Source organism: Brachycentrus maculatus, unplaced genomic scaffold (assembly GCF_059751285.1).
Source record: "Brachycentrus maculatus isolate JH-2025_06_01 unplaced genomic scaffold, ASM5975128v1 h1tg000221l, whole genome shotgun sequence".
Classification (NCBI taxonomy): domain Eukaryota; kingdom Metazoa; phylum Arthropoda; class Insecta; order Trichoptera; family Brachycentridae; genus Brachycentrus; species Brachycentrus maculatus.
This window is the reverse complement of record NW_028280972.1, coordinates 1908958-1934249: the sequence shown is the minus strand read 5'-3', so window position 1 is coordinate 1934249 and position 25292 is coordinate 1908958. Positions and strand designations below refer to the sequence as shown.

At 32.9% G+C, this 25292-nt stretch overlaps 1 protein-coding gene across 1 annotated transcript in view; it reads right to left on the bottom strand.

The window, feature by feature from the left end:
• Cubn (Cubilin) overlaps positions 1-25292 on the bottom strand; it is a 67762-nt gene that overhangs the window by 19940 nt on the left and 22530 nt on the right. Inside the window, exons 21-46 of the mRNA XM_088264232.1 lie at positions 24964-25145; positions 22529-22688; positions 22248-22450; positions 21757-21910; positions 21324-21677; positions 20782-20969; positions 18790-18957; positions 17640-17754; positions 16618-16703; positions 16359-16521; positions 15689-15796; positions 15408-15515; positions 15211-15327; positions 14398-14582; positions 13060-13252; positions 12169-12365; positions 10177-10351; positions 9882-10090; positions 7910-8056; positions 7238-7449; positions 6980-7155; positions 4833-5054; positions 4149-4301; positions 3273-3454; positions 2417-2573; positions 814-1017 (exon numbers count right to left, since the gene is read on the bottom strand). Coding sequence (XP_088120358.1) covers positions 814-1017; positions 2417-2573; positions 3273-3454; positions 4149-4301; positions 4833-5054; positions 6980-7155; positions 7238-7449; positions 7910-8056; positions 9882-10090; positions 10177-10351; positions 12169-12365; positions 13060-13252; positions 14398-14582; positions 15211-15327; positions 15408-15515; positions 15689-15796; positions 16359-16521; positions 16618-16703; positions 17640-17754; positions 18790-18957; positions 20782-20969; positions 21324-21677; positions 21757-21910; positions 22248-22450; positions 22529-22688; positions 24964-25145 — 4518 coding nt within the window. The remainder of the gene's footprint in view (positions 1-813; positions 1018-2416; positions 2574-3272; positions 3455-4148; positions 4302-4832; positions 5055-6979; positions 7156-7237; positions 7450-7909; positions 8057-9881; positions 10091-10176; positions 10352-12168; positions 12366-13059; positions 13253-14397; positions 14583-15210; positions 15328-15407; positions 15516-15688; positions 15797-16358; positions 16522-16617; positions 16704-17639; positions 17755-18789; positions 18958-20781; positions 20970-21323; positions 21678-21756; positions 21911-22247; positions 22451-22528; positions 22689-24963; positions 25146-25292) is intronic.

Below are 25292 nucleotides of genomic sequence, written 5' to 3'. Positions count from 1 at the left end.
AATTAAATGCCTACTCAAATGGAATAAATAAAGAAGGAATTAATAATAACGCTTATTAATTGTTTGAATTTTATGACAGTAAAAATTTCTTTTTAAAGTTCATGATATCCAATTTTCATTAGTTATTGGTAATTATAAGACAGGATCAGCATAGATTGTTCCAATATACAGGACCAACCTGCCGATGCTTATGCCATTGCCATAGAAATCATTTGTGGTTTACTTTGTATTCGGTTGAGGTTATGTTTATGTGGTTGATGATATCGCTCACTCCTTTCAAGAACGCCATAAATCAATAAACTTTATTTTACACGAGAACGTTTTTAAAGTTTAAAAATATAATACAATGTGTTAAAAATAAATTTCAAGCTACTTATTGAACTTTTGACTGTGCAACAGATCTTTTTAGGTAAAACCTGAACGTTTTTTCTCCATTTGAAAAATATTTAGAATATTTAAAAAAATAATAAAACAATACCTTTTCCTCAAAATGCAAAAACAATACTTTCTGCCCTGTAGCGGGTAAATATTGAGTTAAAAATATGCCGCTTTTGCTAGGATATAGTACATTTTTTGGGCATTCCGAAAACATGCACAACTGAAAATTCACGATTTTTGATTTATGGCGTTCTTGAAAGGAGTGAGCGATATGTCAGACCCCATTTCACAATGAAATATCTATGAATAAAAAAAGTTGCAAAAACTTCCCAATGACCAGAAAATTTATCAATGTAAATTTTTTATCTACATTTATCCTGATAAATGGAGTTTGTACTGTTAATATGTCTCAGGAATTAGAAATACAATCCTTACTATATAATATGGATATTCTTGAAGCAGCAAATCTGCAAATCAATGAAGAAGTGTAATCAACCCTCACATCTTTGAACGTCAGAGCCAGTGTTTTATGATGAAATGAAGTGTTATGAAATTCAAAAACGTATTCGCAGTAAAACGCTGATATATTTTGTGGTGGTAATATCACTCCTTTGGTTTCAGATACAACTTCATCACACACTGAAACAGATGTACATAATTATATTGTTGTTGGCAGATATTTACATACTATTAACTTAATCGCTTCACACTCGCGCGCTCGCTGGTGAGCGCGAATTAGCTTTCACGTTAGATCCACGCACTCACTTGTGAGCGCATTCACTTGGCAATATGTCCACGTTACATATTTCAATAATAATTTGTTTGCTTCAAATGTTATCATGTTTTTTTTTCATGTCAGAATTCAATCCCAGGAGCCTATTTTAGCTATATTTTTATAATAAATAAATAAGAAAGAAAAAAAACGTTGTTTAAAAATTAGGAGTACATAATTAAAATGCAATAAAAATTTTTATTCGTTTGGACTAATTTCTTGAAAAAAAAAAACGAGTGTGAAGTGGTTATTAGTGCATTTAGTCATTCTTCACACACCAATAACTTTGAATACAATAGGTAAGATACATCTTGAAAATATATAATAATAATAATATGTTTGCCTTGTGGCCATTATGTTATTAGATGTTACCCCCTGTATGCATGACAAGCAAGTGTTACACATCAGATGCATGTCTCATGCTAGTTATCTCAAGATATGCGACCAAAAAAAATATATAAATGCATCTACAGTTGTAAAAGGGCGACAGTTTGGCGAGGGACAGTCTTTTATTGGGTTGCCTTCTAGGAACAACATTAATCAAACTGCAAAATCACAGAAATCAGGCACGTGCATCAAAGGGTTTACAAATGAAGATAAAATATTAAAGAATATATATATATATATATATATATTTCTTAAATAAACAAGTTGCATTTTTGTTAGGGGTGTGAAGAGACCAAGTTTTTCAAAATTGTTTGCTATCATGTTTCAGTAAAAGTTTATTTTTATTTTCTACATAAAAGTTTTCGACATAACAAGTACGTGCAGTTTCCTACAGGATCCTAAATGTCCTGGGAAATCAAAAAATATAAGATAGGAATAAACTAGGAAAAAAAAACAATATCATGAAATAAAGACCAGTTTACAACCAATTTTTGTAGAAATTAAAATATTAAAAAATTTAAGCACAATTATCTCAAAACGGGACTTTTCCGTTTTGGTCTCAATTATTCTTATCAGGTGATATGCAAAGGGTTTAATACCACGCGGATCAATGGTCGGATGGAGCTTTAGCCCGCTAGATCTCTGTGGACAGAGGCTTTTGAGAGGGAGGGGCTTTAAAAATTAGGGTATATATGAAAAATTACACATTAAAAAAATATTATTTCTTAATAAGTTTATGACAATTAAGCTTGTATGTAGAAAATACTGAAGTATGTTTTCTAAAAACATTTAATGACATGCACTTGGTGACTTTTGTTGATAAGTTCAGTGATATTTTGTACTGTAATCAATGAGGTACTTTTAGCTTAAAGTACTTACCTGATGGTTCATCGGAAGTATATTTTGCTATAAACTGCTTCTCAGGTTTCAAACGTGTCATTAAGAACACAAGCATCTTATTACTAGAAGATTCTACCACTTTCTTAGATGGTGATCCAAAATGAATAAGTGACCCATATGTATGGCCGTTGTAGAACTAAAACAAATTTCTTTATCAGTAAATATTTTTATCAATCAAATCAATTTATCAATATTAATACAAAATAATTGCTGGCCTTATGCTGACATGGTCTTAGCTAATTATCGAAAATATATAAACCAGTTCACTGTATACATTCAGGATTAATGATTGTATCGCATAGTAATAAAAAAGAGTAATCTAATACACATTTCTCGCAATCCCCAAACTGCAGAGGTGTACGGAGGTATAACCTGGAGAAATGCGGTTTTAAAGAGCTAAAGATAATGCATGTACTCTCTCATGCACTATACACAGCACAGGATTTATGTATTAGCTACACAAGCTATAGCTTGGGGGCCCCAAAAATATTATGAGAGTGACCAATATCATATATGTATGTGTAAAGGGTTCCATATTTCAAATAGTTTAGGACCGTATCAAGTCTTAATCCGGCCCTAACTACACATAAGAAAACTCTTATTTTTAGAGGTTTGGCTGAAGTTCAGTGTTGCTGAGACGATCACCCAAAGAAGGGTTATCGAGAATATATATATAATAAAATCTAGCAAATTCATACTAACCCATCCGCATATCTATAATGAAATATGTAACATTTCTCTCTTTCTCACTCTCTGTCTCTCTCTCCGATGAATTGAACATGCCATATGTACATGGAGATAAATAATTAAGATGAGCAAATGAAAATTTACTTACACCAACTCTTCGAAATTGATTAAATTCAGTGACATTATCAAATCCTTGTAAAATTTCTACTTTGATTTTTCTGCCACGGGGAACAGTTATTTTCCATTCACAGAAACGGCTGTAGACTCCGTTACTCTGATGCCTCATGCTTTTCAGGATACCGCTCGGAGCATTCACGGAACCACCGCATGCTAAATAAATTTACATAAAGAAATTGCAAATTAAAAATGGCGAATGGTATCGATGTTTCAAGAATAGATTTCAGCGTTGAAGAAACAATATTACGCTATGACCTCTACATCAAAACCAAAGTCCAATGTTCATGGTTCCCAGATTATGATCTGTAACTGGTGGAACCAAAAAGGTGTTGTCTATTATGCGCTACTAAACTTGGCAATTCATTACGGGTGGTCGGCATAGGCTACAATTGATTTGTTTGAGAGATGATGTATTGCGAGAAGAATAGCCAAAATACGAGCAAAGTTATTCTTCTGCAAGACAACCATGGCCTACTGTCATAAAAGTTGTGAAAAAATATTTGGAAACACTCAAGTGGAATGTTTTGCCACACCCGCCACATTTTTCAGAAATTGCTCATTCTGATTACTGGTTTTTTAGATGGATGCAGCACAATTTGGCAATCACCGGTTTACTTTTTTTGCAGGAATCAAAAATAGTCTCCTAACTTGGATGATCTCAAAAGAGGAGATATTTTTTCAAGATGGAATTAGAAAATTGCCTAAGAGGTGGGAAAAAGTAATGGCCAGCGATGGTAAATATTTTGTTTAATCTATTCCTTCACATTATTTAAAAAAAAAAAAAAAATTGACCACAATATCAAAAATATTTATCAGTATGGTAAACTCTTGAATTATTTAAACTTACTCTCTTTAGATGAGTTGAATGATATCGAGAATTTAAGTTGATTATTCTTTATGCTTCCTTTTTTAATCAATAACTTTATGATTGCTTCATTACTAGAAGTTTGTACAGATAAAGTATTGTTTTGCCCACACATAGGCTCAGTCAGGGAATTCACTAAAATTATAAAAACATTTCAAATACATCACAAAAATCTTAGCCAAGATGAAGACTGGAATCAGATCAAATATCGCTTTAATGAGTAACAAAAAAAAAAGAATTTTAAAGAAACATTTAAATTCATCATTGTCTAGTATCTCTCCAATGACTGAAGGTTGGCCATCACACTGAAATATCCTGAAAGATCCCTAGACAAGTGAAGAGATTCTAAGTTTGTTGAGCTCTGGTCCAACCCCTTATGTTGTGTAGCCAGGATTTACCTTTTCTCCTAAGACCTGTTTTGCCTTTCACCTCCCATCAATATTTCCTGGAGAAGTTGCTCCCAGGTACTCAATTTACCTCCGGCCAAATGCAGTAATTGGTCTCATTTATCATTTAGTTAGTCTAAGATATACACTAAATCTTGCAACAAAGTCACATTCAACAGCTTCTATTGTTTTACTTTCATTGAGAGTTCTGGCTCCACATCTTTGGGTTATTATAAGCTAAATACTCTTATCAATAAATAAAAAATAAAAAAATACTAACGTGTGGCATTACTGGGTAACGATTCAAATACTTCAAGGGATGTTGTATTGCAAGCCATTGAAAGAGGAAGTTGAATGCTATTTAAATTGACCCACAGATAGTGACCTGAAGGTCCAATTATATGCCATTCACATTCTACATCAGACTTGAGAATAGACAAGGTCAGATGATCAGGAGATTTTATTGTACCTTGACTTGCGTACACTGTTCCCCCACAAACATCTGGAAGTATAATAAAAATCATATGAGATCAGGAAATATTGTACTGTAACCACCTGTACCTTCAGGTTTTCCATCCATAGAGTGAATTCAAATCATCCGACTGAAGACGTAACAAAATGCTACACTCGCTAAGCATTCCAATATAGGATTGTTCACTACTAAAACCTATATCAGGATGCCCAACAACTGAGTTCGGTATCTATTACACAAACTGCAAGTACACTTATAAATCTCTAACCTCATTATCTTCATTATAGGTGCCTCAACTTGAGATCAAACGTCTATCATTTTTATGCGAAAAAAGATGGAAGACAGGATCCCAGGCTAAAATCCTGGCATTTGGATGGCTTAAATGATCACCTTATACAAATTTATAAATTCCTCAACTGAAGGCGCCACCATCAGCCTTACATTCTCAATCCATTAAATAACTTCTCGCATATAAAAGGAATTTCACAACATTGCATTTTTCAATATTAAATGCAATATTTATACACAAGTGTATAAAGTGATCAACCAAATGAAAGGTCTTCCATCCATCCTTCAAATAATAAATACAACTTTGAGTAGTGTGTTGTCCATTACGAGTAGAATAGTAAATCTTGCATGTGCATGAAGTGACCACTTATAAACCAGCGTACTTCCGCAGCGTAAACCGCAGACTTTCATATTTTTTTCTATTTATGTTGAGATGTCGATATAATGATATCGGATATCAGTTTTATCAAATATCATTATTTGGTTTATATTTTTACCCTAAACAAAATAACATCACATCATTTCAAGCAGATGTACTTTCCAAAAGAGTGTAAGAACATTACTTCTTATTAGGTAGTCATGCTCTTTTGGGAAGGAAGCCCAGATAAAGTTAGACATTTTACAGATTATGCCAAAAGTATGACTTTAATTTATTTTGATATAAGTAGAAATAGATGATACGTATACCATCTAGATCAAAAAGTTCCCGGAGTGTGTTCAGAAAATTAAAAATACAAGATTATTCATTAAAATCAATATTGTCCCCTTCAAAGTACTCCCCATCGACTTCAACACAGTTATGCCAGCGCTTGATCAATCCTCGAAACATTTTTTATAATCGGTTATCGGTATGGCCATCAGAACCACCTTCGATTTTTCTATGACCTCATCTCGGATGCTGTAACGCGTTCCGAGAGCGGTTTCTTGAGTCGAATGAATAGGAAAAAGTCACAGGGAGCCAAATCAGGTGAATTCAGTGATTGTTGGATGGTATTCGTTCGAGTTTTAGCCAAATGGTCACGGATAACAATGGCATTGTGCGACGGTGCGTTATCACGGTGCAAGATCCACAAGTTGTTTGCCCACAAATCTGATCTTTTTGGCGAATTACTTCACCCAAACGTCTTGAACGGATCCAAAAGCGATGCCTAACTCCTCTGCCATCTTTCTAATTCTAAATTTGCGGCTTACAGTCATCCATTCTTTGATTTTGTTAATATTTTTGTCAGTTTTCGATGACAAAGGCCTACCATTGCGTTCATCATCGTTGACGGACTCATGGCCACTTTGGAAATGTTTGTTTACTTCAGAGTATCGTTGACTTTTTTAGCATTTTCAATGTCGTCGCACCATTAAAACCGCAAAATTTAATACATACAAACTTGTTGTAGCAAATTCCATTATATTTTTCAAAATTGTCAAAAATCGAAAACACGCACAGTCGCAGATGTACTCAATACGGCGTCACTTTTACAAATGTCATGCTATCAAGCTAAAAATTTCAAAGAATATCAATGACAGATGTAGCAACCTAAGAAAAAAAAGAAAACTCAAATCGGGTGACTGAGAACGCCACACGGTGGTGATTCCGGGAACTTTTTGATCAGTAAAAACCATGTAAAAAAGTCTGCTTTAGTAGCAATGAGATAAGTAATATAACAACATACCAATGGATATTGCTGCTTTAAAACCATTTCTAGGGTTTGTTGTGTCTGTGAAAAATTTGACGTACATAATGTTGGAAGTTGTCTTAATTGTACCAGGCGTAGTACTACAGAATTTCCCAAGTAAATTAGAAAATGAGGTACCACCATCCCGAACCTCTATGTATTCTTCAACACAGCTGTAAACACACAATTAAGGAAATATTAAAAGAAATTTAAAGTTCACAAAACATAAACAAAATATTTTACATTCATAATTACTTTTGAGCTGGAGTAAGATCAAATCTGTCCATAAAATCAATCCGGAGTCTCTCTCCGGGTTGAGCATATATAGTCCATGTGCATTGGGTATGCGGTTGTGGAATATTAGGATAGTTAGGAGAGTTAATTGTCGTGCTGTTTTCATATTGCGACAAATGTATTTGCGTCCCGCACTCCCGGGACTCTTCACTATACTTGAGGATGAAAGCACTCTAGAAAAATATTATTATTATTGTGATGTCAGCATGCATATATCAATTTATATGACTCGATATGTTATCTGACCTATTACATGCAAATTTCAAGATTTTATTTCTTATTTTTCTTTATTTTAAATTCTTTTGCATTTCACAATATATGTACAAAAAATATATAGTATTAATATAAAAAAAAGATCCCACAAAGGCATGGTCTGTGTGTGGGTATACATTTAATTTAAGGTTATAATAAAAGGGCACTGGCAAGAATACAATAGATATCAGAAATAAAATTAGATTAAAAGTGCTAATATGAACTACAAATATTTGATTTTAACAGAAAATCACACATTGTTATATCTACCGCAAGACAAAATTTGAAATTGTTAAATTAAATACCTATTAATAATTAATTTATCTACATTAAAGTAACTTGTGTTATAGAAATTTAATATCGATAAAAATCAAAACTCACCGTAGAAGCTTGGAAAGGAACGGTTAGCCTAGAGTGATAATCAATGTTAGCATGATTTCCAGTTGTCGTCAACGCTTCAGGTACGGTGGATCCACAATACTTTCCATTTCCAAGGAGAGGTGAGTGAACACCTTCACCATTTCGTAACTGCAAACATTAAGCATTAATAATTTTAGGATAAAACGGAACATAAAAGAGAAACTAAACTAGAAAAAAGAACACAATATATATACATACCCAAAGAAAGTACGCAATAGAAAAAATGTTCAGGAGCGATTACTAAATTCATATAAAATCTATTTGATCTTCACCACTGCTAAACATATTTAAATAGAGTATTATTATACATCATCTCTCTCTATGTAAACGCTTGCATGATGCGTTATTGATAAACTAATAATTATATCTACATATATAAATTCTTTCTTAAAATTAAAATTAAAATTGCCATGTCTAGTAATAATTATATCTACATACATAATTAATTATATCTACATACTTATATAAATTCTTTCTTAAAATAAAAATAAAAATTGCCATGTCAATAAATTCTCCCTTCCCAGAAAATAAATATAAGGGTACATACCTACATCCCCCACTACCTAATGAACAAACCAACCTTATGTCTTCACTACTGCTAAACATATTTAAATAAACTATTACTGTACATCATCTCTCTCTATGTAAACGCTTGCATGATGCGTTATTGATAAACTAATAATTACATCTACATATATAAATTCTTAAAAATAATATTACCAACAATTGTATTAAGCTTTAAAATATTAATTCTCTAAAATATGGCCATGTCAATAAATTCTTCCTTTCCCAGAAAATAAATATAAGGGTACATACCTACATCCCCCATTAGCTACTGTTGTCTCCCATAAATTATTGCTGCACGTGTTAAAACTGTCACTTAGAATTGTATAGCTACATAAGGACCGTAGTCCATTTGATCTTCACATTCGTTTGATAATGCCCTAACAAGGCGAAACAATTGTCACAGTATAATTTTTTATGTGTTTTTGTTAATAAAATACAACTTAGTAGACTCAAAAAATCTGTGTTTGATTTAAAATTAATACATCATATAAAATCAATAAAAACTCGCTCAAAAGATAATATTTGAAATTTCAGTTTTTTTATTTATTTATTTTTCATCATACACATAATTAAAAATTATGATTTACCCAAAATATTCCCTCTCTGAGTATGCCCATGCCGAGGGCAAATTTTACAATACTAATTGAAAAACTATATGAAAGAAAATTGTTTATGACATGCAATCAAATACGACACATCCAATGATGCGGTCTATTTCAGATCTTGTCGCCTCATTATCCATTTATGAATAACTCTTTTATATTTATTTTCGTTATTTAATGATTTTTATAAATAATGGAAGAAACTTTATTGCAAACTAATCAAAGTTCTATTGATGAAAAGTGGTATGTGTTAGGTTTTGTTTGATGTGTTTCTGTATTTTGGATCTTGTAGTTCTATAAACGTTTCCATAAAGTGTGTTAGTTGTGATTTGTGTGCTTTGCTGGGAGGTGCTTTCTTGTATTATGAGAGAGTAATTCTTAAATGCATTTATAAGGATTGTTTTAACATTTAGTTATTTGACCATCATAAGTTTTATTATTTATTGAATATTTCCTCCGTGGGAGTCCATCTCGGAATTTTATGTATTATTACTTAAATTATTGAGTTTTGGATAACAATAATGGGGCAACTATTTAATAATGTATTACTCGTAAAAATAAATTCAAAGAGAGTATTCATTTATTTGTTGTGGTCTCTGTAAAGCATGCTGAATTAAGATAACATATTTATATTTTTATGGTATTCATACTTCAATCAAAGTTTCAGAATCTGTATAGTTTGTAATGCACTTATTATTTGGTGAGTTATAGTTTTAAGTAGGATGAAAGTTTTAAGTACAATAAAGAATAAGAGTTATTATTACCATTATATAATTGATGCACTGATCATTTTCAGTATTTTGTATGTTCATGTTTAAAAAGACTAATTTAATAATCCTTCCGGGTCTGACAGATATGTTCCAGTGACAATCAATCATACTTTTCATTCCCCGGTACATAAACATTGAAGTACTTAAATTGTTGTAAGATGGTTTTAGCACACCATAAGGATTTGTAATTGTATTACCACATTCTGTAAGGAAAATATAAATTAGAACTGCAGACTCTTACATTATCACATTAAGTATCGCAAACCAGATGAAAACCAAAATACTTTACCTGAATACACAATAGCCTCAAATCCTGATCTATTAGTGCTGACATCGGTTTCAAAAACAACTTTCAGAAGTGAAGTTGATTTTATTGCACTCATTTCAGTAGCATTGGATAAACAAATATCATTTCCAATCTTTGTCCACAATTCCGAGTCTTTCTCCCCAGAGTATAAGGAAATCTGTAGAACGTACAATCATACATTACACTGAACAGTAACAATTTCTTCACTTTCCCAGCCGCACCTGTGTATTCTCATTGCTTTTATCTAGGTTATTATGTCATTGTGTATCGAAGCCCCTACAATGGCGGCTGAAACTTCAGCTAATAGGAGTTTTAACACAAAATTGTCTAAAAAAGCAATAAGAGTAAACACGTAACAATAATGAGATATATTACTGTCCAGTAAAAAAGGTTTTACTTTTAGTGTAAATGGCACAAAATAAAAACAAATTAAAATTTTACTGTATGATAATTGTCAACTTGTAATTTGATATAAAATAAATTATCATAGGGATGCAAAGTGGCATAGCAAAAACAGTGTAATTCATACATATAAATGATCAGTAGAAGTAAATATTAACATTATTATGGAGATCATTTTATTTCTTGCAGTGGATTTTTAAAATGACTCATTTGTAGAATTATTTTTAGCACACGGTTTCTTATATGCATAAGTGCAGTGCACTACTTAAATTCACACAATTTAATTTACTAATATCTGTGTTTAGGTTTTTATAGTAAAACCTTCACTTCTAACATTTTTTGTACAATGAAAGGTTCCTGATAGAAATAATGCCAATCTTTTAGATTCTAGTCATGTGCAAATGAGTTACGATGCATTCTTTAGTTTGCACGAGATTTTAAGTTGATCTAATATGAAAATCGTTCAATCTTGTAGGATGGTGACCTGAGCAAAACAGACTAAGCTTGTAGGGTCAAATTATGCATTGGAACAGTTAAAATAGCGTACACTTTGTACATTTATGGCGGCTGCGCAATAGTTTGGCAAGTCACATGATATTTCTTTAAACATGCGTAGTGCTAAAACAAATAGTACGAAGATTTGTCAGGCAATTTAAAAGCTTATTTTAAAATGAGTGAGAATAAAAACATAACAATTAACGACAATTTGATGAAAGTTAAATGAAGTTCATTCGAAAATAAATTGTCTTTGAAAGGTGAAAATTCGGCGAGACCATTGTCGAAGATAAATCAACGCTGTAAAGTTTAGACAAAATGTGTGAAACCGGTATTTAAAGTAGTACTTTATTTAAAAGCATCTTAGCTTTGTAGTTGTGATCGTTCAAACTCTTTTTCGTTTTTGTTTTCCATGTAAAATTTTTGGAGGTGATAAATCATGGAGCAATCATGGTGTGTAAGATATTGCTCATTTCTATTTGAAAAAGTCCAATCTCAATCAAACATACATAGCATATTGCAGATTAATTAGTTATGTCGAGTTGATATGACAACAATTAAATGTTAGTTATCGTGAATCATTTAAACAGTTCAAAAAGAACATTTGACAAAACACATTGATTTTATCCATAATCATTGACTGTCAAATTTTGCGGCGCATTTGAATGAGCTTTAAGAGGACATAATGAAGGACAATATATTCAAATATTGTATATATTGTCCAATAACAAACAGGGTAGCATTTCGTGGTTTAATAGATTCCATTTATGAAATTGATTTGTCTACGAAGGAACATCTTGAAAAAGCAATTGTTTTTAAAGGATTTTTTAAGATAATCCAAAACGATTTATTGGATGCAATTTTGCATGAGAGTCGTGAGAAAATTTTACATGAAACTTTTAAAGTAGACACACATTTAATATACAAAATGTACTGTGGCAATTAGTTACCGGCCACCTCTTGTTTGTAGTACCTACACTTTATAGAGCCGAAGCTACATATGCTGCGATTCAATTGCTAATTCAAATGAATTCCCATAAAATTTATGCGTTGAATAAATTAATAATGATTGATTACCTTATCCATAAAACATTCCACGCTCTCTTCAAGTGACATTACACTGAATTTAATGTCGATATGGTGTGAGAGTTCTGTCTCAAATATCCACTCGCAGTGCATGCTGTTGTTGTAACCATTGGGATATCCGGGTGATTGAAGTTTAACAAAGTTAGAAATTGGAATAAAAATGGGATTTTTACTACCGCAGAAGTTGCCTAAAAAGATAAAGGAAATCATGTTTTCATGTGTAAAATAATAATTTTAATCATTCATATTTCAAAATACTTGCACAATGAGAATATGGATGTAAAGACTATGAAGAAATATTGTCCAACTGACAAAAACAAACTAGGGTGAATGGGTGAGGTTTGTATTTATTAGTGGCTGTTTTAATTAGTGGGAAGATAGTGCGTGTACAAATTCAACATCGTACATGGCAAAATACATAATGAATATTTAAATACATATTTCACAAAGGGTTAGGAAGCAGGATCAAATGAGGAGTTGAGAGAAAGAGTAATAGTCAGACAGTTCTAAGGATAAATAGTAATGTTTCATAAGGGTTATCAGAGAAGGTATACTTTCATAATTTTCATTTCAGTGTCTGGATGACTGGACAGAGAAGGAATTGCCAAAGAATGTTGTGGAACATATAGTGAGGAGAAGAAAGAATTTTCTACTACGAGGATCAGTAAGGTGCATTGTGAAGAATATTATAAAGTTGTGATATAGATTGTAGGTTTATGTACTGATAATTTATGAAAAGCTGTATTTCTAAGTTTTTATAAAGAAGTACTAATAAAATGCCAAGATTGATTCCATTTTTCAGGATACAATAGAAGTAAGATATAACTACAGATGGAAATATGGTAAGGGAGAGACAAAGTAATTCAATGAATATAAATTTACCTTCGGCATGAGAGTCCTCTGTCTCATCAATATCAACTCTAAGCCAATCTATCAAGAATAATGTGCCTTTGGAAAAAGTATCCGTGGTCAAATATAAGTATACCAAGTTGGAAGTCGTTCTAACTGAATCAGGAATATCACTTCCGCACGCTTCTAGTAGTAAAGGTGCAGTCTCATCATAGCCATCAAATATCTATAAAAAAGAAAAAATATTTTCTGGTATAATTTTTATTCCATTAAAGAAAACTTTTTCATATATATATTTTCAATTAAGAAATAACATTTTTGTGTAAAACGGGGTAATTCATTGCAGTGATAATACATATTATAAGTTGTACAAATCATTGTGGAAAACGGTGTGGGGCATGAAGCCTTGGTCTTTTGACATGTATCTTGTATTGTTTGATGGGTGACCATCCAGGACACATGTTTGTGAGTTACAGTATTGCGAAAGCACAAGTGGTCGTGAGTCGAAAGATATTTAAACAAATGTAAAGCTAATTAACATCTTCCTCCAGCTTTGACCTGGGAGCAAGAAGTATTATTTCAAGTGGAAAAATTTCTCTTTTAATGAACTTTGAACAAAAATATAATAAAAATGCTAAAGTGGAAGTTTGTAGTGAGGAAGGACGGTGCACAGGTTGTGGCTGGTTGCCAGCGTTACACTGAAGGTCAGTACAGTACTTTTATACCACCGCCCATTACGTGGGTTTCGGATGATGCGCCCAAGTCTGAAACTTAGATTTGGGCACATCATCCGAAACCCAGCTCTCAGGTAGGCGATTACACCCAACACCTTGACATGATAGCGGCTTGGCCCCTCTCGGCGGCTACTTTATCATGCTGTCCAGTGCAAGGCCCCTTTGCGCCCTCGTAGGCCCCTCATGCTGTCCAAGCCAATGTAATGACTCATATTAGCAAGGATAATGCGTAAACATTTGGTGTGTAAATAAATTCGTCTCATAGGTTTGTTATATTTTATAACCAATGTTGAAACATTTTTATAAACAGTTACATAGCAAGTATTATTAGGGAGTAAGTTACAGTACACAAGCCAGGTGCATTAACAATGATGCACTGTGCCGAGAGCGGTATGGGCATAGAATGGGTTAATGTGTTGACATATATGTTACTTTACCATTCTGTTAATTGTATATAAAGAATGGAAACTTCATGCATATTATACATATGTGCTATTTTGATCAAAATAAGTTGTTTTCTTCTTATTATTTTCAAAAGTCAAAAACCTACTTCAGCTCTTTCTATTTTAATTTGAGTATCGTTTAAATATTTTGAATTTCCATTGTTTATATACTATATTTATGTTATATAATTTACCTTCAATGAAATTATACATTCCATAGAAAATGTATCAATTTGAAATTCTTTGAATGTCAAAAGAATATACCCTCCAAATTGAACAGTAATTCGCCAGGTAAATATACCTTCCTGGATATAAAAATTTGGGTACAGAGGAGAGGCTAACTGCCCTTGGTTTATATCCATTATTTCACTATTGTGATCTGAAAGTATTAAGAAACAAATCATTGTTTTCATGGTGGTAATACAAACAAACTTATATTATTTAAGGTGATTTAAACTTTTGATCCTTTATCCGACTATACTAGAGGCCAACGGCGACCCACCCCACCCTATCATTTATTTTTCATCATTCGGTAATGTGACATTGAATAAATGTTTCTGGGGATGATAAAAATATTGTAAAATTTGTGTATGAAATTAAATATAATTTCAAAGTGTTGAATATTGTTGTTTATAATGATTTGAAGAGTTATATGGCATTTTCAAATGCCAAAAAGCATATTTGATATAAAACTTCCATCTCATGTTAAATGTGTTGAACAAATCAATAAACGCAATCACTTTCTACTATAACTACTTTAGTAATACATACATATGTATATTGTTTTTATTAGATTTAATTTTTTTAGGCATTTCCTGTTGGAGCTGCATTTTATACAAAAATAAAAGTGCAAAAAACTTTTCATTTTGTATGTATTTTTCAAGTAACTTGCTCCACTGATTAAAGAAGTAATAGAATCAAAATCATCATTTGCATTTTCTGCTAATTGGTCACATGTTCATTGCCAAAACTCTGTGTATAATATTTTGAATTTCTAAAAATCTAACCATAGCTGTAGAAGGCCATAAATCCTGCAGCGACTCCGTCATCGTCACTTCGGAATTTAATCCACATGTTATGGCTGGCTGTGAAATTACTCGGAATATTGCTCCCGCAAAAAAGTCCTGAAACAAATAGGTATATGAATGTATCGACAGAAACACATTAAGTTATTCAAAGATATTGAACATGCTTTTTGAAATACCTAAAATCTTCCCCGTCGAATTTTTTTCCCTTACTTCCACATAATCTTCATCACAGTTATCAGACAAATCTAAATCGAAGTTTATGAATGACAAAGATATCTGATTACCTGAAATTAAATATAACATTTGAGTATTCATCGTATTAACAAACACTATATATATCTACACATAGCAAGAAAAAGAAAGATATCAACACCCAACGAATGATGAAAATACAAACTTTTCATTGAAATATAATGTTGTAATATAATGACTCATTTTGATGATTTTTGCTACGTACCAGGTGATGAATCTATAGTCCAAATACATTCTGTGTTTATTGGATAAGCATCCGGATACATGGGCGTTGCAAACATTCCTTCTTCGGAGGACAACTGGCCTCCGCAAGCTGGAAACAAAAATTACACAGGTTTGTTTTGATAATTGTCAATGTGACAGTATTATAAATGTCGTTTGTACTCTTTGTGAGAAACATATCCCACTTCAGCACATCCCTAGAAAATGTCATTGGATGTGTTGAGGGAACGAGGTCACATGGGCGACAAGGAGCAGCACAGAACTGTTCCGGTAAGATTGGGATGTTGGCCGCACCCAAGCCGAGATTGGAGCAAACCATGATCATCATTCTCAGACGCGAGAGATAGATAATAATTCAGCCTTTTACAATAACCGGAGCCAAGGTTAGATCACTTGAGTTAATCATAAAATCTTAAGGTGGAGACTGACCTCCACATTTCGTCGTAACGTGTTACGTTACGATGCAAGCATTCAGGCAGTCAGTACACCGAACCGAGCGCTCCATCCATAGTTTCGGATGCTCGGTGATACTCGCCGCGAGCGATGTTACGACGTTATAATACGACAAAATGCTCCGGTCAGTTTCCACCTTTACATGTGACTTATGAATGAGGTTAATTTTTATGTATACGTTAAATTGAGAAATCAATCACCTGAAGTCAGAACCGAATAATGGATAGAAACCCTTCCTTTTCGTTCAAATTTCGACCTGTATACTATAGTTATAGCACTTCCTGTGCTTGTTAAAGCTGGAGGTGTTCTGTTTCTACAGAATTTACCCATAACAGGAGCTTTTTCAGAATCACCATTAAATACCTGCAAATTGTAATTTTATTAATGGATATCAATACATTAATATAACTCGTGTTAAAGTTTTTTCAATCAAAAATGACTTAATATAGTTAAGTATACCTCTAAGTAATCATTTTCACACATTTTTGGACTAGCAGAAGCGGAAGAAATATCTACGTATGTTAAAGTCGCGGTAACTTTTTGATCTGAAAAAAAAATTAAACACAAATAAAATTATAAGTACATATTAACAGACATAACTGATTATACAGTAGTACTGATTGAATATATTGTACTTATAAATACAAAATAAAACCAAGGCACGTAATGCTAATTTACACAAAAATCTAAATCTATTATAAAAAATTATATCGTTCCGTGTCTTAAGTTAGTTGCTTGATGAGTCTAAATACCTGCACAAATTTACGAACTTTCTATGAATGTAACATTATAATATTATCTTCAATTACAGGAGTTATTTTCATATTACTTTTTGACATCTCGTCAAAGATGAAGAAGAATATGGAAGTCTGGGCATTTACGGGGCTGACGACAGTCATAGGCTGGTTTAAATGATCACTTTACACACTCAACATTCTACCCATTATTTTCTGTGTGTGTTTCTGGCGTTTCTCATGTGTGTGATTATAATCCAGGATTCGGACCTCACATAACTAATAAAAGAGTTTCTGCTTAATAAAAAGCTTCTTTTCATCTCACCAATAGATGTCTCTAGTGAAGTTCTAGTGATTCAACAATAATATTTAAAATTTGGTTCATATATATAGAACTTGCAAGAATTTGAGTAGTGTGGTTGTCAATAATGGGTAGAATTGGTGAATGTTACACGTGTTTTTTATTTGTTTTCTTGGGTACATAAGCAGTAGCACAAGCGGTACCACAGCAGATAATGCAGAATTAACGTAATTACTCAGAGGCAAGGTGACTAGTCCTTAATGGCTTTGGCACCGTATCTCTAGTACCTCAACTTGAGTGGTTTTAGTAGACCAGTTAAAAATATAACCAAGCATTAAACGAAATGAGGGTTGTGAAAGAACTGCCAGTACTATTAATCGGAGAGATATTATCTGATAAATGCTATAATTTCACAATGAGTTGTCATACTGGAATATTATTATAACCTGGTCGTTCAGCAATGATGGTCCATGTACAGTTTTCTATTTTACCCAAAGTAACTAGTCCACTATGATATGAAATGAATCCTTCTGATTTAGCTACAATTTTAGATCCGCATGCCTGTAAAATGAAAACAATGAATTAAATACATACTATCACACAGTAAAGGATGTTTTTTAATTTTTCATTCCAAACCCGTATCCGCACCCCAATGATGCATAGGGCACTGCATCATATAAACGCAGTGTTATCTTGATTGTAAACACATGAAGGAAAGGTGATCAGCCCTCCGCTTCAGGTACCAGTTCAGGGTAATATGGAATAAATATTAGAGTGAAAAAATCACTTATATTTATTTGACCCCCCTGGGAATCGAACCCGGGACCTCCAGAACGGTAGCCAAGTGTGCTGCCCATTACACTACGGATGCGGTGAGTCAAAGTTACCTAAAGATTTATTTTAAATTTATTTAATAGTAATAATAATAAAACCCTTATCCGCACCCCAAGAGTGCATAGGGCACTGCTTCATATAAACACAGTGTTATCTTGATTGTTTACACATGAAGGAAAGGTGATCAGCCCTCCGCTTCAGGTACCAGTCCAGGGTAATATTGAATACAGTGTAATTACATTACAGTGAAAAATTCACTTATGTTTATTTGACCCCCCTGGGAATCGAACCCGGGACCTCCAGAACGGTAGCCGAGTGTGCTGACCATTACACTACGGAGGCGGTAAAGGATGTATGTAACCAAAATAAGAGGTATTCACTAAATAAAATTTTAAAAATAAATATCTAACTAAAAAAACTAACTAACCATCACGCCGCTTTCCCGCAGGGGTAGGCAGAGAGCGCCACACCACTCTGTCCTTGCAAACATTCTTCGCCTCTTCCACGTTCATGCATCTCCTCATACATACCCGCCGATTGTTACGACTCCTAATCTGACCACTTTCAAGTATTTGGCATACCTGATCGTGCCATGTTTTTCTCGGTCTTCCTCTGCTTCTTTTCCCACTAACATTCGCCTCATAAATTATATCACTATACTAAATCATTCACTTCCAGAAACGCTCGTAGGAACTCCTGAATATTTGGTGATACGTAATTGTTTAAAGAATGGATTTAAAAAAAATCATAGTTTGAACTCACCATTGAATATACAGCTTTAAATCCTTTAGCTACATCTTTATCATCTGACTTAAATTCAATCAATAAATTGTTAGACGTCGAAGTAATATTTCCAAAATTTTGTTCATTTTTTCTTCCACAGTCATTGTTTCCAAACAAAGGAGAAGTAGTAGAATCTCCATCGTAAACCTAAAATATACTAGGTATATTACATGGTGATAAAAAAATTCATACATTCGTTATCCACTATTATATTATTTCATAGGGTAAACAGGTAAATTGTTGACTCCCTCCCAGTTATTGACAGTTTAAATATTTGATTCATATGTAAATATTTTCTGATATTAACACATATTGAAATTTTGATTAAAGTATTTTAATGTTTAAAAACTGGTATACCATATCGCTTATTTAAGAAAACAGTATTACAAATTTGGATTGTTAGTCATGTTTCTGAAAAGTGTGGAGAAAACCACAGCTACCCATTTAACTATAAATATACTTTAAACCACTGACTACAAAAAAGGAAAATTTGTAATGTGATTATTTAGGAAAACGTCATTACACAGTATAAATTATAAGCTATGGTTAAATTTTTTAAATAAAGTTTAAAATATTATTTTTTGATATCTCATCAAAGATGAAGAAGAATATGGAAGTCTGGGCATTTACGGGGCTGACGGCCGTCATAGGCTGGTTTAAGTGATCACTTTACACACATGTAACATTCACCAATTCTACCCATTATTGACAACCACACTACTCAAATTCTTGGAAGTTCTATATATATGAACCAATTTAGAAACTTTGTTCATGAATCACTAGAACTTCACTAGAGACATCTATTGGTAAGATGTAAAGAAGCTTTTTATTAAGCAGAAACTCTTATATTAGTATGTGAGATCCGAATCCTGGATTATAATCACACACATGAGAAACGCCAGAAAATACCATTTTCATTTTTATTATTAAGCTTATAATTTGACCAGATAATTTATTTACAACATTTTGAGTGTGTCCAAATACTTGTTCACAAAATCTGGATTATCTCCAATTACAGGAGTTATTTTCATATTATTTTTTGATATCAAAAAATAATATGAAAATAACTCCTGTAATTGGAGATAATCCAGATTTTGTGAACAAGTATTTGGACACACTCAAAATGTTGTAAGTTTAAAATATTGAGAACCGCCAAATCATACATCTATCTGTGTAAAGTACACATATTTTGTAGCATCACAGACGTGTGTCTGCTATGGCAAGGGGTTAACGTCGTTCCGAGACTTCATTCAATCAATTGTTCTAAACTTGTATAGCAAAAAGACTACCTAACAAAGATATAATTCTATAAAGTGTCTCCTGAAAATCACAATATTTGGGTTGTGATGCTGTTTGGAGAAATAAAGGATATGTCCTAGTAAAAATGTTTGAATTTTAGAATGTCAATTGTTTTATTACTTTTTTTTATAATTTTTAAATTAAAATTTAAAAGATAAGAAAAACCTTTTGACGGTTAAAGTGGGGAATGACCGGAGCATTTCGTCGTAACGTCGATGGATGGAGCGCTCGGCTCGCTGAACTGACTATACGAATGCTCGCATCGTAACTTGTTACGTTACGACCAAATGTGGATGTCAGTCCCCACTATTAGAGTGCAAATCATTGATATATATACAATCGTCAATATGAAACTATGGGTTGTTATTACAGACATCGTTTCTAGTATTAATAAAATGTGTATTTTTTTGGCAAAATTTTGAAAATTTATTCTGTTTTTTTTTAGTCCTTATACTTTGTTTTCACACAAACGGTAAAAGTAAAAACAACTTAATTTTGATTTTCACAACCGAAAATAAATTACACTAATACGAATGGTTTAGTTACAAATCAATATTGACTTTCTTCTTGACCATTCATCTTTATGTGACAATAACTCGGGTCTGCAAATAGTTGTGACCTTTTTTTTCCTAAAAATACACTAATAATAATTCAAATTAAATAATTTTGTACATTTATACTATCCGTGCAATTGACTTGATTCCATGTGGTGGCTATATCATAATCCACAAAATATAATTTGATCAAATGGTTAATGGGAACTGAAATATGCCAGAAGCAGTCCATATTATTGTCATAGTTACTCGGGTAATTAGGAGACATCACTGTTCCAGATAAACCCTTAAAGATGCCTCCACATTCTAAAATGGGGAAAAAAAACATAACTGAGATTATCAAAGCATGCATAATTAACAAGATCACATTTAAACATAGATAACACGGAAAAAATCATATTGCCACTTCATTATATTGAAATTGCAAAATAAATACAAGAAATTTATTTTTAATGATTGTTCCGGGTGTGTTTTTCATATTAATTTTTTTGTCTTACCATCAGACAAGCAGATAAATGACTTAATTATTTAAGTTTAACTTAGTAAATACCACTATAATAACTAATAGTGGTATTTACTAAGTAAAACTTAAATTAAAAATCGATAGATTTTACCACAAAGTGACTGCCGAATCAATTAATGAAAAGATAAATGACTTACTAATTGGAACAGTTCTATATTTTGCGCTGAATCCTCTGCCAGAATTAGAATTATCCGTTACAAACTTGACAAACATGTAATTTCCCGTTGATGTAACAACTGTTTTTTCAATTTTGTGCGTATGACAAACTTTAATCAGTCTTTCGGCATCAGCACTTGGACCATTGTAGACAGACAACGAATCGAATTTGCAATTTGGCAGCAATTCCAAATCTATATCTTCTATAGTGAATTCAATTGATTTATCTTCTTCCACCTGTATAACCCATTCGCAATCCCTGTTATTAGAGTAGTAATTTGGATACCCCGGCGAAGTTATTGTGTCCGTTGGATGGCGAAGAGTGCCTCCACAACCTTAGAAATAAATACAAATTAACTCATTTCATCCGAGTTCTATATTTGAACAACGAAACAGCAAAAGTACATCACGTACCATCTAGAATCCATTCCAAGCGGAAACCAGAGAGATGATGAAAGTTATCGGAATGAAATTGGACAAACACAGTATTGTCAGAGGACCTGAACAGTGGAGGGTTATCACGTCCACAATAACTATTTTGATAGGTATCATCTTTGCCACTCTTCATCTAAAAGCAAAACCAACAAAACAATTGATAAATTGTATTCTTTTACAAAGAGAAGAAACATTCCACAATGTTATATATGTATTTTATAAATATTTTATTCAAAAATATTATTCCAATTATAATATATCATTGTATAACAAGATAATTGTATTTTTTTCTTTATCAGCATTTTTCCAAAATGTAGGTCGAAAACTTACAATTCTTGTGATTCTGACAATTGAGTTAAGCAAAACATTTCCTAATTAACAGTTTGTAACAATGTGACAAAAGTTTCCATTTTTATACCTTTTTGCAAAAAAATTACAATATTTTAATAACATAAGAGAAAGGAACCTACCTGGATATAATCGAAACAAGGATTTCCATTTTGATTGAAAAACATTCTCTTTGGTTCTAAATCAAAGTGACTGAAGGTGATATTGATATTATTTCCTTTAGGGACAGTTACTTTCCATAAACAATCTGCATAGTCCGGATATGGGTAGGGGAAGTTTGGACTTTCAATTGCTCCAGAATTTCCCGTAATATTTCTTTTGCAAACTAATAAAAATGAAGAAAAATAGTAAATCACCGAGCCACTTTAGTGTAATATTAAAAATAATAGAAAAAATTCAATACCTGTATTATAATTAAGCATAAATCCATGGCCAGCATTATGACTATCTGAGCGGAATTTAACAAAGAGTTGGTTGCTTCTTGATACTTTAGCAACAGGGATTAAATGAGAAGAACAGAATCGACCCATGCTCTCTCGTGTACTAGAATCCCCATCAAAAATCTGAAAGTATAGGGTCTTTCAATAAGGACTTACAAACTTCACAGTTAATAGCAGCCATATTATTGATGCTATATCTGTCAAATTGATTGTTATTTATTCAATCTGCTATGGAAAATCACCATGAATGGATATAGTGTTCAACAACACACAAATGATAAAATTATTTTTATTAAAAAAAGTGTTCTGCTTGGGCGTTAACGTTCCGCGCGGTTTGCCTATTTTACGGTTGCCATAAGCGTCCTACCGAGAGGACTATTCGCGGTGTGGTGGATAAATTTGAGTCCACTGGTATAGTAATCAATCAACCAATACCTGTACGTCAACAAAACGCAAGATCTGCCGATAACATCATTGCTGTCTGTGAGAGTTTGCAGGAGAATTCGAGGCAGTCAATTTCGCGTCGCTCACAAGAAATCGGCCTTTTGCAGACCACAACTTGGTGAATTTTACGATGATTACCAACTTCTTTTTGTCTGAATTGAATGAATGAACGACATGTGGTTTCAACAGAATGGCTCTGCGTCCCACACAGCTCATGTCACTTTGGACATTCTGCAAAAGCGATTTGATGGCACTTCTATCTCACGCGGAGGTGATGTGAACAGACCACCGAGATCATGCGATTTGACCCCGTTATGCTTTTTCTTGTGGGGTTTCCTTAAGTTGCAGGTCTATGCAAATAAGCCACAAACCAGTTACCCATCACTACTATTCTCTTTTTACCCACATATTATTATTTTTTCATTTTCTTTCCTATATGACAGAAATTTCTTTCATCCTAAACTCTTTTACTTGTGTGTATATTAATAATAATAATTTTGGATGATTTATACAGCGCCATTTTTGTAAAATACTACCTCAAGGGCGCTTATACAGATATGGATTATGATATGAAAATGATAATGACACATAAAAAAAATATTAGGAAAGGAAAACGTCGTCAATCGGCTGAGTCTGAAGGGGGGAGAGTGGAGACACCGTTTTATTGCGCGGTCTTCTTGGGCAGCAGCACGGCCAAGATGTTGGGCAGGACGCCTCCCTGAGCGATGGTAGCGATCCTGTCAACTGCAGATAGTGGGGCATGATGCTGGTCTCCTTGTTGTTAGTGGTGGCATTGCTGGGCATCTCCAACACCTTGGCAGCCAGGTACTCCATGACGGCGGCGAGGTATATGAGCGCACAAGCCCGAACTTTCTCAGCGTAGTAGATGCAAGCTGGCGTGTTTTGGGTTTTTTAAATTGCTCCGGTATTCCACAAAGTTAAATAATTTTATGTATTTTTTACTGTATAGATATTTTTTCATGAAGCTAATGATTTCACAAATAGAAGTTGGAGAAGGCACATGTTTTTGGATTGCTATTGTCTATTGTATACATTTTATTGACAAGGTCATAGGAATGCATTTAACACGTGTTTTTTCGAGAGCAACTGCTCTCGAAAACGGTCCGTTTCCGAGAAATGCTCGCATCACGGAACAAGCTAACTTGAGTTGCATTACTGTATTGAATTGATGATGCATTTTTCTCAAATAACAGACAAACTTTAGAATTTTTTCACTTTATACTATATCAATTTATCACCAATCATTGCATTTCTATATGTTCAAAAAATTACAGACTTGAGATGGAAATATCCGGGGGGATCTATTTAAACTAATGGAGCAGCTTCGGCCAGCAGCTGTACAGCGCCAAGCTAAAAGACTAACTCTTTTAATTACAAAAGACTAATTTAATGACAAATGACTAATTCCCTTCAAATGTATCCAATAATTGGAAATGCAGGACTGATCACTTTGCCTTCATGTAAATCAAGTTTACACCGCATTATTCTGATGTCCTATGCTAACCATTAGCTGTTTGCATCACATACAAAAATATTACTACTTTAATGGTGATTTTTTAGCTAAACCGTAAAAAGTTTCCTGCATAGGGCTTGCTCACTAAAATTATTTTGATTTTATTGCAAACCGAAACCAAAACCTTTATGAAATGATGATAATAATAATATGGTCTAGTGACTTATTATTTTTTGGTGCCGCAATATCATTTAACATAAAATTCATTATCATTAGTTATCAGCGATCCAAATATTATATACTTGACCAATTATTCAAAATGTGATCATATAAATAATTCTCAATTTTATTGAGATGTCAAAAATAATATGAAAAATAACTCCAATAATTGAAGATAATCCAGATTTGTGATAAAGTATTTGGACACACTCAAAATGTTGTAAATAAAAATATTGGAGTAATAAATGAAAATATATGTACCTCAACATAGTCAAAGAGGCAATCCCTTTGGTTTTCCAAGTCTAAGTCTGCAAAAACAATTTCTATAACTGAGCCAGCACTTATGGATATTTTCCAGTAGCACTCGGTATTATGTCCGTAATTCTGGGGATAGTTTGGTGAAATAATACTGCCTCGGGAACTAGTGAGCGTTCCTCCACAACCTAAAAAGCCATTTATACATAAATACAAGGTACGTTTCATAAAAAGCCAGAATTTAATGGTACATCAAGTATCTACATGCAGGAAGAACATTTTTTCCCAAAAAGATCAACATAAAAAAAGATAAATATAGCCAAAACGTTTTCTTT